At 43.0% G+C, this 16,592-nt stretch overlaps 1 protein-coding gene across 1 annotated transcript in view; it reads right to left on the reverse strand.

Annotated features, from left to right (window-relative positions):
• LOC134672941 (ankyrin repeat domain-containing protein 17-like) overlaps positions 1-16,592 on the reverse strand; it is a 54,698-nt gene that overhangs the window by 25,235 nt on the left and 12,871 nt on the right. The window contains exons 3-10 of the mRNA XM_063530894.1: positions 8,834-8,999; positions 7,544-7,799; positions 5,459-5,680; positions 3,270-3,527; positions 2,745-2,898; positions 1,923-2,133; positions 1,385-1,598; positions 226-460 (exon numbers count right to left, since the gene is read on the reverse strand). Of these exons, the coding sequence (XP_063386964.1) occupies positions 226-460; positions 1,385-1,598; positions 1,923-2,133; positions 2,745-2,898; positions 3,270-3,527; positions 5,459-5,680; positions 7,544-7,799; positions 8,834-8,999 (1,716 nt within the window). The remainder of the gene's footprint in view (positions 1-225; positions 461-1,384; positions 1,599-1,922; positions 2,134-2,744; positions 2,899-3,269; positions 3,528-5,458; positions 5,681-7,543; positions 7,800-8,833; positions 9,000-16,592) is intronic.

Below are 16,592 nucleotides of genomic sequence, written 5' to 3' on the forward strand. Positions count from 1 at the left end.
ACTCTGTAGATAAGTAGATAAAGACAGTTACCGTAACTTCCAAAGATGCGCTACGTACACGAGTGTCCTACATTCGCCAAATCAAATCTGAATACCTACAAGGAGTCAGCAAAGTGCATATTCATTAGCCGACATGCTGCACGCTTGTTTCTACTACTAAAAACTGGACTGTACGATTGGACACATAACGCTTGATTACGAATGAAAAATGAAGCTTACAATCACCTGTCTCGCTCCTGGAGAGCATGACGGAGTGCGGGTAGTCGAGCAGCAGCTGCACGACGGCTGTGTGGCCGCCCTTGGCCGCCTCGATGAGCGTGGTGGAGTTGTCCTTGAGCTTGCGGAACGGGTCCGCGTCGCACGCCAGCAGGAACTTCACCACGTCCGCGTGCCCGCCCGCGCACGCCAGGGAGAGGGGGGTGTGGTCGCCGTTCGCCGTCACACGGTTCACATCGGCGCCCTGTGCAACAAACATTAGATTAGACCTTACCTACCTTAAGGCCAGATCACACCGGCTGCGTGTTCGTAGACGTGCGCGTGCGCTAAAATGTTAAGGCCGCGCACGCACACGTCACACCGGCTGGGTGTTCGTAGACGTGCGCGTGCGCTAAAATGTTAAGGCCGCGCACGCACACGTCACACCGGCTGCGTGTTCGTAGACGTGCGCGTGCGCTAAAATGTTAATGCCGCGCACGCACACGTCACACCGGCTGCGTGTTCGTAGACGTGCGCGTGCGCTAAAATGTTAAGGCCGCGCACGCACACGTCACACCGGCTGCGTGTACGTAGACGTGCGCGTGCGCTAAAATGTTAAGGCCGCGCACGCACACGTCACACCGGCTGCGTGTACGTAGACGTGCGCGTGCGCTAAAATGTTAAGGCCGCGCACGCACACGTCACACCGGCTGCGTGTTCGTAGACGTGCGCGTGCGCTAAAATGTTAAGGCCGCGCACGCACACGTCACACCGGCTGCGTGTACGTAGACGTGCGCGTGCGCTAAAATGTTAGAGCCGCGCACGCACACATCACGCAAGCGGTGTGTCGTCTCTCGTAAGGATCTGTATATTACTATGTGCCCAGGCTTTTACTGTTATTTATTCAAATAGGGGAGTCCACACAGAGCGAGTCGCCCCGCAAAGCAAACGCCCGTTCTTGCGCGGCAGCGTGCTCGTGTAAATTTCTAGTGACACAGTCTAGTCCTAGCCGTCGTGGCTCTAATGAGGAGTTAACAGTAGTGTGGGGATTTATTAGATCAAAAAGCTTACGTCACATTGCCAATCTGAGTCAGAAAGTGCCGAAATCCGTACCCGCGAGCGAGTGCAGAAATCCGTACCCGCAAAAGACTGGACGTGAATGGGAAAGAGGCGTCATGGTGAGACATACCTTGCCCACTAGGAACTGCACGGTGCAGACGTGTCCGGCGCGGCACGCCTTCATGAGCGGCGTGCGGCCGCCCTCGCTCTCGTGCTCGAGCTCGGCGCCGGCGCGCAGCAGCAGGTCGGCCACGTCCGTGTGCCCGTTCTCGCACGAGTACGTCAGCGCCGTGTCGCCCGTCTGCGTCTGGGCGTGCACGTCCGCGCCCGCGTTCAGCAGATACCTACGGTTAAACAATCTCATTTACTACATGGAACTGAGTGATCTAACACGCGATGACTCAAGATTCATCTAGCTAGCTATTATTTTTATGTTACCCTGCCCGGGTTTCGCATACAACTTAACAGTAGTATGCTAATAGTAAAAATATATATTAGCTATATATAAATGTCGTCGGCGCCATACATATTGACGTGGAAGTACGCGACCCTGTGAAAGATCGATCGAAGCACGAGAACATCAACTCGTTATCCTGCGTTTTTTCGGTCTGCGTCCTGACAGTTTCCTGATTGGGTATCAAGTGAGCGATATCAAGTTAAACACTCACCGCACTAGCTCGAGGTGCCCCTCCTGGCTAGCTTCCATAAGAGGTGTAGAGGCGCCTAGTTCGGCGTCGGCGCCCGCCTTGATGAGGAAGTCGGCGACCTCTAGGAAGCCGCCGCAGCACGCGAGCGTTAGAGCCGTCTCCTGCGTCTCGTCCGTCTGCGCGTTGATGGCGGCGCCCTGCCCGAGCAGTAGTGCTACCATCTCCTCGTGACCTGATACAACAGACATGTATTTTAATACAGAACAGCAACATTACAAAAAAAAATAGTTAATCAAAATCAATACTATGTAGGTACTAATTATAGAAAAATCTCAAAATTCAATGCGCACAGCGCGGTGCTTTGAACTTCTTTTATATCAACATAAGTTACATAAGCTATGTTATTTCCGTGACCGGGAGTGTCGACAGACAAAGAAGTAGAGGGCGTGCGCACCCAATAGATGGTCAGATGTAGTCCAAAATATTACCCAGATTTCGCTCTAGGCAACTATAACGAGAGGCCTGGAGAGCAGTGATAGGAAGAATAACCCATAGGTCACGTCCCTCAGACATGAGGTCCCGACCACGAAGAAACTATCTAATACCTTTAAACGAGCAAATCTTGTTTATTTATTTATATGTTTATATATATATATATATATTGGGGATCTCGGAAACGGCTCTAACGATTTTGATGAAATTTGCTATATGGGGGTTTTCGGGGGCGATAAATCGATCTAGCTAGGTCTTATCTCTGGGAAAACACGCATTTTCCAGTTTTTATGTGTTTTCCGAGCAAAGCTCGGTCTCCCAGATATTATTATTTAATAAGCGAAAACCCACCCTCCCTGGCGGCCTCCATGAGCGGCGTGTAGCCCTCGTCGTTGACCTCCTCGATGTTGGCGCCGCGCTCCAGCAGCAGCATGGCCAGCTCCACGTGCCCGCCGCACGCCGCCAGCGTCAGCGGCGACTCGAAGCTGTCCGTGGGCATGTTCACCTGCCGACCGATAAACAAAGCGTGTCAAATTTACAGTTAGAAAGGGTAGTAAAAGTAGTCCGCCACGGTTTTTAAATAACCGGCGATACCCGGGGTAACGTTGTTTGGGGATTTGTTCGCTCGGCCAAGATAACCAATATAATGTAGCTACACATAAACATTACATAGAATTAAAGTGCGTTTAAATAAAACAACACAACTAACCTGGCACCGGAGTCTAGCAGCAATCTTGCGGCCGTCCATACTTTCTATCAGCGTCCGATTGGTCTCGCGGTTGGCCTCCGCAACTAACAGGAACCGCACCATGTCGAGGTGGCCCTTGTAGCAGGCGAGCGTTAGCGGACTCTAAACTAGTTACTCACTGAACTAACCTGTGCACCCGAGTCGAGCAGCAGCCTCGCGACCTCGACGTGGCCGTCCATACTGGCCTCCATCAGCGCCGTGTGCATCTCGTCGGTCTTGTGCTCGCGGTCGGCGCCCGCGGCCAGCAGGAACCGCACCATGTCGAGGTGGCCCTTGTAGCAGGCGAGCGTTAGCGCGGACTCTTTGAACTCGTTAGAGTGGGTGTTGATGCCGGCACCGTGCTTTAGGAGGATCTTGGCGACGCCCACGTGGCCAGCGGATGCGGCCTGTTGGATGAAACATCGGAATTTGGTTAGTTACCTTAGTAAGATAGAGAAGTAACGCATACAACTTCGCGGTCGCTTGTATGCTTTAAATACGCTGAATCCGTGATATTATAAGTAGACTGCTTGCAAATTTGGCATTGCAGTTGGATAAAAGTATTTTATCTACACACATGTCATTAGTGCTCTATAATGCGTTCAGAAACCGTAGGAAATGACAAGCTTTATTACAACTAATTTTACTATGAGAACTTTCTTATCTGTGGTAGTAGGAAAATTTGTACTTTAATGTACATAACGTTATAGATTTTTGTAGGTTATGAGTTTAAATTTGGAACAGCAGTCAAAACTCAAGTAGGTCTCTATTCTAGTATCCATAGATATTAAAACAGTTATCGATACGAAACGTCAATTTAGTATGTTTTTTAAATATAAACCGCACGATATTTGATCTCGAGTGACATGAGAATAGGGACTTCATTCTTTTGTTTAGGAATTAAAAAAAACTACGGATGTGTGACATGCGTGTAAAAAGTTTTCATTCACCGCCATTTGAAGTACAGTTTATCTTTTAGTTAGTTTTAAGTATGTGTTTAGATAAAGTAGTGTATGTAACTGTACATAATTAGGCATTAAAACACTCGTGTGATCCTATTAAGAAACTCACTAACGTTCGTTTCTTAAACCCACACTCGTATTTTAATGCCTCTCATTATGTAGCAGTCACATAAACTACTAGTTCAGGTGATTAAGTTATGAAAACTTTCCAACTGAGGCGGTCGTCACACTGCTCCGCATCTCGCAGCGGCGTCCGTTGATGCGTTTTTTAACTTTGTATGTAGAATCTTGATTTTGTATAGAAAAAACGCATGGTACGACACACTGGCTCCGCGTCGACGCGCGGAGTAGCGAGACGCACGGCGACTCGCGCGCTCGGACGGAGACGCGGTGCGTGCCGCAGGGTATGTCACACCGAGCTCCGCAGTGCCGTACGGATTTTAGTGCAAGAAGGACGTAGGTGCAATGGATATCGAGTATATCGACGTCGATAAGTTTATTTTTGAAATTGAAAGTCGTCTAGCAATTTGGAATATCAAATGCGACGAATATTTTGCTTAGCAAATAATCAAATGACGAGGTTGAGATACGGGTGCATAAAATTTTTTTTTCTTCGTGTTGCCTTAAATCTTGGTAATCTCTAGCAAAAGACCCATTTATAGGTCTAGTTTGTAAATAAGGATGTACCCATGCAGTTTCTTCTGCGTTTTATGACTCGATTGTACAAAAAACAAACTGAAAGTATCACCGCAGCGTCCTGAATAAGTTCCGTTTCCATTTTATCGACAAATAGGAACTGTTTTCACCTTAACGTTCGAATGTGAAATGAACGCGGGACGTCGCGCATCGCAGCTCCGGACGGAGATGCGGAGAAAACTCGGACGTTGGTGCGTTGTCCCCGCATGCGAGTCCGTTGCTCCGCGTCTCGCAACGAGACGCGGCGGCAGTGTGACAACCGCCTGAAGGAATTTCTCATTCGGTTCATATAGGCATGGTATTTAACAGAGCTTGAAAGATTAGCACCTTTATGTTAAAGAGGACATCTGTTTAGAGTGGTGACCCTGACCACGCTCAACACACACACGGGTAAACGTACTGTAACGAAGGTCACTGACCAGACAAAATATAGTACGGTTTTGTGGGAACTGTTGAATGAGAAAGATCCAAGTACCATAGCAGAGTCTCAAATTCAAATTCTTTGGACACATCACTAGTAACGAGGACTCTATGGAACGCTTGGTGCTGCAAGGGAGAGTCGATGGCAAAAGATCGTGGCCGCTCCCCAACACGATGGACAGACCTCATTAAGTCCATCACAGGAAATTCAGTGCACGACTACGAAGAGAGACCATAGTAGAATGATTTGGTGATGTTACCTCCATGAGCGGCGTGTGTCCGTTCTCGTTGTGGTCCTCGACGTTGGCGCCGTTGTCGAGCAACGCGGAGACGCACTCCTCGTGACCGCCGGCGCAGGCGTACATGAGCGGCGTGTTGCCGGAGCCCGACACGGCGTTCACGTCCGCGCCGTGCGCCACCAGCAGCCGCACGATGTCCACGTGCCCCGCGCTCGCCGCCTCCATCAGGGGCGTGCAGTCGCCCTGGGAACAAACACGCTCAATGTTACGTTTCAAAGTTATTTTTCTCAAAAATGGACGGCAAAGTCGACTTTGCCGTCTAAAAAATCGGTCGCGAAGCGCGTAGTTTATGGTTAGTCAAAATATAAAAAGTTATAAACATTGCAGTCTCGATTTTGGGACTGCAATGTTGCATACAAATTCCATTATTTGTCGAGTTCCAAACTTTTTAAAAGTTGAAATGGCCATATCAAATGAAGGCACAGGCCCAATAAACAGCCAAACAGATGATTAGTACCGCGACTATTTAGGTGTCTCAAATAGGTTGGCGTATTTTTGGCAGAAAAATACACGTCTATTTTTTTATTAAAAAAATAAAAAGGCGGCAACGGCTTTTCTCTGTGAAAATATATACGGAAGAACGTTGCTTTTGTAAAATATTTCTATGATATTTATATTTCTTGCACCATTTTTGAGAAAAGCACTATATATGACTCGGCTGGAAGGCTACTTGCTGGCTTCGGATTCAATTAAACGGACTCCCAAGGTCGTCCGTTTAAAACGAATCCTCAGCCTGCAAGTAGCTACTTCCGAGCCTCGACAATAATGTACTATTATCTACACACATATCATAAACTCTCTATGATGCCTTCAAAATCCGTAAATAATGGCCCACATTACGATAAACTGTTTTGTTACAGCAAATTTCTTATCTGTGAAAATGTAGTAATAGCTTCATTACTATATCAAAATCGATTTGGTAATGCATTCAAATTTCGAACATCTCTGAAAAAAACCGGACAAGTGCGAGTCGGACTCGCGCACGAAGGATTCCGTACCATAATGAAAAAAAAAACGGAAAAAATGCAAAAAAAAAAACGGTCACCCATCCAAGTACTGACCACGCCCAACGTTGCTTAACTTTGGTCATAAATCACGTTTGTTGTATGGGAGCCCCATTTAAATCTTTATTTTATTCCGTTTTTAGTATTTGTTGTTATAGCGGCAACAGAAATACATCATCTGTGAAAATTTCAACTGTCTAGCTATCACGGTTCGTGAGATACAGCCTGGTGACAGACGGACGGACGGACGGACGGACGGACAGCGAAGTCTTAGTAATAGGGTCCCGTTTTACCTTTTGGGTACGGAACCCTAAAAAAAATTTGATTTGACCCCTATTCTAATATCAGTCGAGATGACGTTTTATTCGATATCAAATGACAATTGCATACAATATTCACAAATCTCGCATGTAAGTTGGTATCGGACGATATGGTAATCGACCCCGACTCTAGTTTGTCTCTGAATAAAAAAAAAACTACGGATGCGTGACATGCGTGAAAAAAGTTTTCATTTGCCGCCATTTGACGTACAGTTTATATTTTAATTAGTTTGTAAGTAAAAAATAATTTGTTTTATTGTTTTTAAAGTAACTATAACAAAAATTTCGTGTAAAATGTGCGATAAAGATATTTCGGAGACGCCATCCTCATATCCGAGAGTTCCGCCAGAGAGGATAGTGCCCCAATGTCGGCTGTAATATGAGGTTAGTGAATATATCATAGAAAGTTTATAATATGTGTGTAGATAAAGCAGTGTACATAATTAGGCATTAAAACACTCGTGTGATACTATTATGAAACTCATTTCATTCGTTTCATAAACCCACACTCGTATTTTAATGCCTTTCATTATGCATCAGTCACATAAACTACTATTTTTCATTTCTCATTTTCTGAATGTGGCTCATTGAGTCATTGTTTAAGTGCGAAAATTCGTTTCGTCAAAAATGGGTGGATAACTTAATTCCTCTAGGAGACGCCTTTGCACATTAGTTTTCCTTTCCGCTAAACCAATGTATAAATACATAGTTGACTGTCTCACCTTGATCCCCCGGTCTTCAACACTGGCATGCATGGCTAGCAGCACCTGCGCGAGCTCATAATAGCCCGCGGAGCATGCAAGGGACAGGAGCGACTCGCCCTCCTCCGTGGTCTCGTGCACCGAGCGGCCCTCCGTGAGGAGCTTGCGGACCGTGCCCACATCGCCGTCCGAACAAGCCTCCGCCAGCGACGGCGCGCCTTCCGCGCTCGTCGTCGTGGTTGGCGTCGTTCCCGTTGCCGTTGAACCGCATTGGGTGCTAAAACAAATCAATGAACTATACAATATGAATTTTTTTTTTCTTCAGTTGTTACTTTTGAAAGTATGTCATCAGATAAGATCAAAGCTTCACGAATCACGGCCGCGCCCCGCCTCGATCGGGCCGATCGGGGAGTCGTGAGACTCGACCGCGAACGGTCGAGAAGCGAAGGCACGTATCGGCTCAATCTCGAATTATCATCACATGTGCACGTCACTTACTTGTAAGACAGACGTTCCAATTGTCTGTAGCGTGTTACAGGCAATCAGAGTCCTAGCACTCCTAGTTTAATAAGGAATAACTATATCACGTATAGAGTTTAGTCAATTCTGTAATTTGTATGTTTTGTTTGCTGGTGAATTGTAAACTAAACTGCAGGTGTTCATCCTGGCCCGGTACCGCTACAGCTTGCTAGTTTTGAGGCCCCTCGGCTAAAGTAAAATATTACAACGCAGTTGTCAGTAAAACTCTGGATTAAACTACTTACAATAGTGACAGGAAGGACATGAAAGGTTAATGTGTTGGTGCATATCACCTGCATGCATATATTTTACTAGATCTTATCGCCTGTTCCAATGATTGTGGGTTTAGTTAAGAACTATAAAGATAGATTCATTAAGAACTACAATAACGGTTTTAACAAAGGAATAGTGTAGCACAGCATCATTTAGGTATTGTGTTACTGGATGCTGACGCTGGATGCTTGGTAAGTAGAGACGGTTGTCTATAGTATGATTGAAGGTTTCGCTGCATGGGACTGCGCAGGCGCACAGGCGCGCGAGCGCCGCCACCGCCGCCTCGTCGAGCGCGCACGACGTCAGGTTCTTTCCGTCGCCCGGCAGCTTGCTAGTTTTGAGACCACTCGACTAAGGGCCAGTTGCACCGAACACATTTGACTGACGCCCCGGCGCTTTACTATGAAACTTTCCATACATCAAAATTTAGCGAACTCTTTAACGATGCGAACAGTTTGGTGCAACCGACCCTAAATCAAGTGGTAGAACTGTAGAAACATTGGCAATTTGTATACTAACGGCTTGTCCTGGTGGTGGTGGCGGTGGTGGGGCGGCGGCTGGTCGCTGCGCATGCGCGTGAGCGCCGCCGCCGCCTCGTCGAGCGCGCACGACACCGACGACGTCAGTCTCCGGAGCACCTCTGGGTCCGCCAGGTGTTTGCCCTCGCCGGACAGCTTGCCGATGCCTGCGGAAACAAACTCTGCTTACTCACATATACATTAACACTTGTAACCTCTACAAATGCAACTTTCATCTCTAAAAATAAAGATTTTAAATGTATTACCTTTTTATAGAATTCGGGGCGGTTAATCCGTATGGTATGTACATCATCACATTGTATGGCAAGACATAGCATAGGAGAGTACGCAGTTTCTCAACAAGAGACCATGGCATTAGAAGTCAGTTTTGTTCAGGTTTTACATTCGTTACATGATACGAGATATCATAAAATCACAATACAATAAGACATCGTAAGGGTAAAAAAACCGATTGCGAGTCGGACTCGCGCAGGAAATTACGCAAAAAACAGCAATAAAATCACGTTTGTTGTATGGGAGCCCCACTTAAATATTTATTTTGTTTTATAGTATTTGTTGTTATAGCGGTAACAGAAATACATCATGTGTGAAAATTGCAACTGTCTTGCTATCACGGTTCACGAGTTACGGCCTGGTGACAGACAGACAGAAGGACGGACAGCGGAGTCTTAGTAATAGGATCCGTTTTTACCCTTTGGGTACGGAACCCTAAAAATGTGCCCCGCAATGCTTTGAACTAAACCAACGCTCGTCGCAGTGGAGGTTGAAATTTATTATATACTTACACTTACGTGCGCTCAACCCATACAACTTTTCAGCTGTAAATGATAAATAAATAACTGTTCTAAATACTTAAATATTTATTACTTAAATATGGACCTTGGTTAGTTAATAACCTTTAATTTACTTAAATCCTTAATTCGGTAAGGCGGGTTCGTAAAGATTCAGTGAGCGCAGAAAATAAATATTCTGATTGGTTTTTACCACAGAAAAAAATTAAAGGGTGCATTTTGTGTTTCCGATAAGACTAGTAGCAATAAAGCATGGGAAACTCGTATTTTCATCTAATGAAGCTCTGAGGCCAATGCAATGCGTCCTCCGTGAATGATTTAACAAGCCGTAGCCCTGCTGTGAACCTTGCTCTTTGGGCGGAAGTCTAATCGAGTGCATCGCCGCACCAGTTACTGGGATTGTCTGATTTGCTTTACATACAGTAGGGGTACGGGACATAGAAAATGTCTTTAGCGGGAAAGCGTAAAAATTTAAACTTTCTTTTTCTTAAATGGGAGAAAGGAGGATTAAAACGGAACAGGAGAAAGATGGAAGAAATTATATCGTTTAAAAATAATATGGTTTATCAATTACGCTCTTATTAATGGTGATAAATATGCAGTACGTCCTGGTTTAAGTTAATAAATTTCGAAACCACATTTACGCGACATTCATCAATTAAATCGCGCAACTTTCGTGCTATTTGCGGGGAGCAATAGACCGGGTTGCAATAAATCGAGTTATTCGATGTGTAATTGTGAACCGTAAGGAACTAATAAAGAGGCGACATAAACATATACAACATACATACTTAAGTAGATATATTGACTCCCAGCCTAGATTTTGATATGAATAGCACGTAAATTACAGATGCATATTGTATAGGTAATTATCCACGAGGTATATTAATTTATAGTACCTACTTAATTATAGCATCAGTATAAATGTATAAACTAGCCTTCGGCTGCGACATCGTCTACAACTCTACATGATGGATGTCGTTAAAACCTTTCAACCCCTCAGGGGTTGATTTCAAACAATTCTTTCCTAGTGCAACTTTAACATTTGAAGATGAAATGTTACACATTTCAGGTTTTAAACTGCACGTTGTATGGCAGTTTCTATAAAACGGAACTGTTTAATATATTTATATTCTGAATAGTGAAGCGACATCAAGATGCTAGCGCGCCGCAGTGACGTCACGGAAAGGGGTCACTTGAAACTCGGACGCGCTAAGTAACAGGAAAACAGGTGCTTCAAGATTTTTAGGATTGCAATGCAGTAACTATACATAATAGACAACACAAACACACATACAGCCACACGTACACGTACGCGTACTATTCATAATCGTATCTCGCCGTATTTTAAGTATTAAAAATAATTGTCATTTTATGTTTACAATATATTGAAACTAAAGCGAAATAAAAACATCGCAAAGTGTGAACAAACACAAGGTAGATCTGTTTCTAACATAAATTTAGGTCACATTTCGTTTTGAAACTAGGTTACTGTATGCAACAACTGCGTCCACCCAGACCTTTAAATTATACATGACTGCTTATAGTGCTTATACTAACAGATATAGCGGTGTAGAGAGACGAACTCAATCTAGCTAGTGACTTACTAACAATAGTCTGGACGAGAAGAAATAGGGTTACAAGTTATAAACATACAAACTCCAAATTTTTTTATGTGACGTTTGAACATTAAGGCGCGGTAAAAATGGCACATGCTTTAAAAAATTTCATCTTTATACTGGACGAATAAATAATATGATGACTTGACTGTTTTTTAAACCAGAAAGTCAGTCAATTAGTCACTGAAATTAACATCCTGAAGAAGAAGGTAACCTTGTTTAAGCTAGTCGACCAATGATAACGTCATGAACTAAGCTAAGAGCTTTTATGCGCTCAGTTTTTCATTATATTTTAATTTAACTGTGTTGGGAAATAATTTATTATAAATTCTAGGAAGCGAACAATATTATAATAGATAGAGTTCGCTATAAATCAGGGCGTTCCAACCTTTTTGCGTCTAGTTGGCCTTGGTACGTGTACTGTTTTCTCGATATAGCATTTAGCGCTCCTAGGCTACACGTTAAAAACTTCTGCTATTGGACTTCAATCAAAATATACAGGATGCGAAACTGCATACAAGAATAGTCAAGTCGTAATTCGTGTGAGAGATACATTAATTGGGGTTGATCACGTTCTGTGCGGGCGGGCCGTGGGAACCCGCCGAGCTAGGTGCAACCATGTGCAACTCTGTCGACACTTATGCCGTTTTTCACAAACGTACTTAAATAGTTACTAATTTGTTTGTCCTTAACTGTTAATTTGACATTTGTGTTTGTTAGAAAGAGACATAACATTTTGTAACTAAGGCTAGATAATTTCATGAATTACTATGCCGGTTGTACACACTCGTCGAGAGACTCCCGGCGACCCAATACGACCCAAGACGAGTAAGAGTGAGACAAGAAGGGAGCGGTATGTAATGTACGCACTTGTCTAAAGTGGCCATCATTGAAGCGGAAGTTAGGAAAGGGTTCAATTTTTTCCTTTTGAGGTACGGAAACGAAAACTAAAAACTAACCTAAAAATGTCAATTCTTTGTTGCCGCCCTGATTCGTGCTAATTTCCACTCTGTGTACTCAAATACCATGAAGTAACAGCGGCAACATTCAATTTGCCTGTCCAACGGCAAATGTCAGTAACGGCCCAGCAAATGTTACGCCGCGCAAGGTAGCTGTTCCACTGTCGACGTGAAAGCAAAACTATCGACGCTTTTATGGAAATAATAATAATTAGGTATGGAAGAGTAACTAATGCTAAAAACTGCTCCACAAATATATTGTGGGCATAGCGATTGCGTGCACTGGCAATCGCTGATAAATATCGTGTTATATAGATGTAGTCTACCAGCAGCAGACCAAATTGATTTGATGGGTCACAAACACAAACACTTGAAGGACAGAGTTGTGTTCAAACATTGTTGTTGTATGGCAAAACCTTAAGTTGACGAATAATGTACTCTTGTAAATATAACCATTAAATATAATAATAATCACCCACACTACATGCCAAAAATGCCGAACATCATTTTGGAAAAGAGCTGATACTATTCAAACTCCTGGAAGATTTCTATCAAACATAGCAAGAACCACCGCAAGGAAACTCGCTTTCACTTTAAAAAAAAACTGCATCGAAATCGGCCTCTCCATTGGAGAGCTAGGAAGCCACAGACAGACGCACAGACATTGCCGTTAAACATATAGCAATCCTCTTTTTGCCTCGGGGGTTAAAAAGCCATATAATATTAATCGCTGATCGCTGACTGCTAACATGGCCCGTGAGAACTCTCTAATAATCTCTTCCGTTTCTAGTTTCTCGCTAATCGCCATCGGTGGGGCACATGCCCAAATCGGACGAGCGGACGCTGAACTTGTTTTGACAAATTAAATAAGGGCAATTATATTCACCAAGTTCGTTTTATATTTATAAGCCAATGGACAATGAATAATTATCGATTCACTAGCACAGTCTGCACGTGGATTTCTTATCAATTCGATTATTTACACACAAATTCAACGAAATGGGTTTGTTTATAAAATCTTATAGCGGCTTTTCGACAATTACACGCCATCGAGACATTAAACCACTAAACCAAACTGATTTAGATGAGAATTAATGTGAAGACTCAGTGACAGAAATATTTCAATTAAGTGAATAGTATTTCAATTAAGGAGAGTAGGACTGATGCTGAAGCTGATGTAGGTAGGTACTAATCAATCAGTTACTTAATAAAGTTCATCTACTGCTCCTGCTGGACTTTGCATCTTTCAAGTTGCGGAATAATACTCGATAATGGACTTAATATCTAGGCATTTAGGATAAACACTAAAATCGTCCACAAACAATATAAAATACGTCAGACATTAAAATTGATTTTTAGATCAGCCAGTCACATAACGTCCGCCGCCGCGGGGAAACACGGCGCGGAACTAACAAATCGCATAAGACTTATGAGGCAGTTTCTCTATTTGTGACGTTCTCAGGCTAAACTACCTCTTCGACGGTTTTCAATAAGGCGATGCAATTGGAAATGGTTCTTACTGGCAACTGATATAGCGATGCTTTTTGATTGAAAACTTTTTTGCATCGCGGCAAGCGTTCGATACGAATATTGACGATGACGACAACGTTAATAAATACATTAAAGCGGGCAGAAATGTAAATCCAGGGATTGTGTATCGATCACCGATTGAGCGAAGGACTGCGGGTCACGTGGGCTCATTAGCCATTTTATTCAGCGTTAATTAAGCTAACACACAGGACTGGGGGAGGCAATCATTGTTCATTTACGAGATTTTGAAGCGGGGGTTGATAATAGGGAGTTAAGAGACTTAGATAGCGTAATAAGCAATTTTATAGCCCACTATGAATTATTAAAGGCATTTAATAGGGAATCATCGCCTAGTAATAACTGACATAGATAATTATTAAGTTTCTTAATTGAAAAGTGCATGTCACAGATTTGGTAAGCGCAACGACGAAATAATTAAATAACTTCACCAACTTCGAGATCGTTACAAAACCTGCACCTCATATATATGCTCAACGAAAACATGCGAACAAAAATACTAATTCATAATTGTAAACTTTGTTTTAACAGCTCTGTAACTTTTTTGGTTTCGTTAGTAACAAAAAGGGCAAAATAGTGAATTAAAATTTTATAGGAGTGGAGCGGGCGAAATGTACTGGAAGACTGGAACGTTAAGAACTTACATTCAATTGCGTACAGTACAATGGTGTCATCAGTGATTGGTGGGCATCGATACTTGATCTGGCAATATGACGCCAGCCCATCTTGAAATTATTCCATTGGCAACCGTGTATGTCCACGAGCCTTGTCAAAATAAGGGATAGTTGGGCAAACGCATAACAGATATTAGGCACTCGGCACTCCTAAACACTAGAACCATATCACAGATTAGGCATACATTCAAAACGGATTGCTGTTTTCAATGTTTTTGAGTGCAGTACATAGTGGCTGTTTATATTTTAAGTTTGGTGAGCACTTCTCATATAATTTATCAGAGAAAGTAAAAAGTATACCTATTCAATTTCATTGAAGTAAGAAACACAAATACGTACCTACTAGTGCTGTAGCTAGTTTTACTAAAGGTTTAGAAAGGTTCTATCTAGGCCCCATGTCATATAAAGATATTGATTCGGTGAATGTAAGTAGCATTTAAAGGTCAAGGTGGCGTTAACGTTATATGCACTCGCCGTACAAATTACTTAAAAAATATTGTATGTATCAGATTGTCTAGTCTAGTCTTTTAAAGGCTGGCGTCCACTAGACTCCTATATTTTCTATGCAACTGCGTCCATTGACGATGGACGATCCAATGGACGTAGTTGCATAGAAAATATAGGAGTAAACGAATTATTGCGATTCGATTCGCTTCGGCGAGTCTAGTGGAGGCCAGCCTTAATAAGTCCAAGTTGCTGTGGCTACTTTAAGACGAAACAGGAGCTGAGCGAGTTTTAAATATTTTAGGTAAATATACTAGTGATGTACCGACTATTGATTTGGCCGACTAGCCGACTAGCCAACTAATCGGCGCTCGAATGGCCGATTAGTCGGCCGACTAGTCGGCCAGATCATTAGTTTCGTATAATTTACGGTGAAAAACAATAGTTTTGCTTCTTTGGTTGCGCTATTCATCATATTAGCTTGGCTAAAAGGTGTTCTCTACGGGTTCAAACACCTATCACAAGAATCCTGGTTCGATTTCTGTCTTTCTTTTATTTTGCGATCCTGAGCTGACCGTCAGTACCTACAGCTTGTAGGAGGTATTTCCAAGGCTCTATTTCCCGTACGTAGTCGCTAGTTAAGAACCTATCCCCTGTGGTCAGCGACTTTACGAGCAACGTGCCCTGTTTATAAGTCTCAAAATTTTGCAATAGCATTAAAAGTTCCCCATGGCTCCACCATTAAAAAAAAAACAAAAACTGAATAGTAATAAAATCATTTAACTATAGAACTTGGCCATGAAATTACACGAGAATCAGTTGAGATCGACCTGTAGAGGAAAACACCAGCCGACCAACATACGATAACGATCAAACGGTCAATTATATGAACAAAAGTTTTGTCTGCACCCTGAATAGGTATTTTGGTAAAATAGACATAAAACATATGGCAAATATTGACTGTTGATTTCTTTTTTTTTCTGTTTTCTTTCACTAATAAAGTGCCGACTAATCGGCCATTTTTGCCGACTAGTCGCCGACTAATCGCCGACTATAAATGTGGCCGGATAGTCGGCTTTCCCGACTAGTCGGAACATCCCTAAAATATACCCGTCTCGCTAACGGAAGCGGCTCCTAAAACTAGTGCGATAAGGACAAGGCGAAAAATCCCGCGTAAAAATCTCAAAAATCGAGGTTTCGTACTCGACTGTTTCCTCCTCCAAAACTTAACCAATCCTAACCAAACTTGAAAATCTAAATGATTATGAAATTATCTGTGTCGAACCGTTTTGCTTTTTTTGGCTAATTGATATCAGTTTTGTTTGAATACTACGCCTCTCATTACGGCATAGTCAATTAGGCCATTTTGGCCATTTTTGAAGGGCTCTAGCGCCTAAAAAACAAAAAAAGCCAAACGGTCCGACACAGATATTGACAATTTTAATCTGTGTTTAAAAAAATATTGCTCTAGCATCAAAACCCACGGAGGAAACAGTCGAGTACGTTTGTATGGAGAAATGACCACTCCTGTTGGCTCTTAAGGTCTTGAACATGTGGGTTTTAGTTACAATATTAAACACGCATTGCCTGTGCCTCAGGGGGTAAAGAAGAAAGATCTCTTTATACTAATACTAATAAAGAGATCTTTCTTCTCCTTCTACCGGAGGTTGGCTATCATGAGGGCAAAAGTGGAAGGGGTTAGTT

The sequence above is a fragment of the Cydia fagiglandana genome, chromosome 2 (assembly GCF_963556715.1).
Source record: "Cydia fagiglandana chromosome 2, ilCydFagi1.1, whole genome shotgun sequence".
Classification (NCBI taxonomy): Eukaryota; Metazoa; Arthropoda; class Insecta; order Lepidoptera; family Tortricidae; genus Cydia; species Cydia fagiglandana.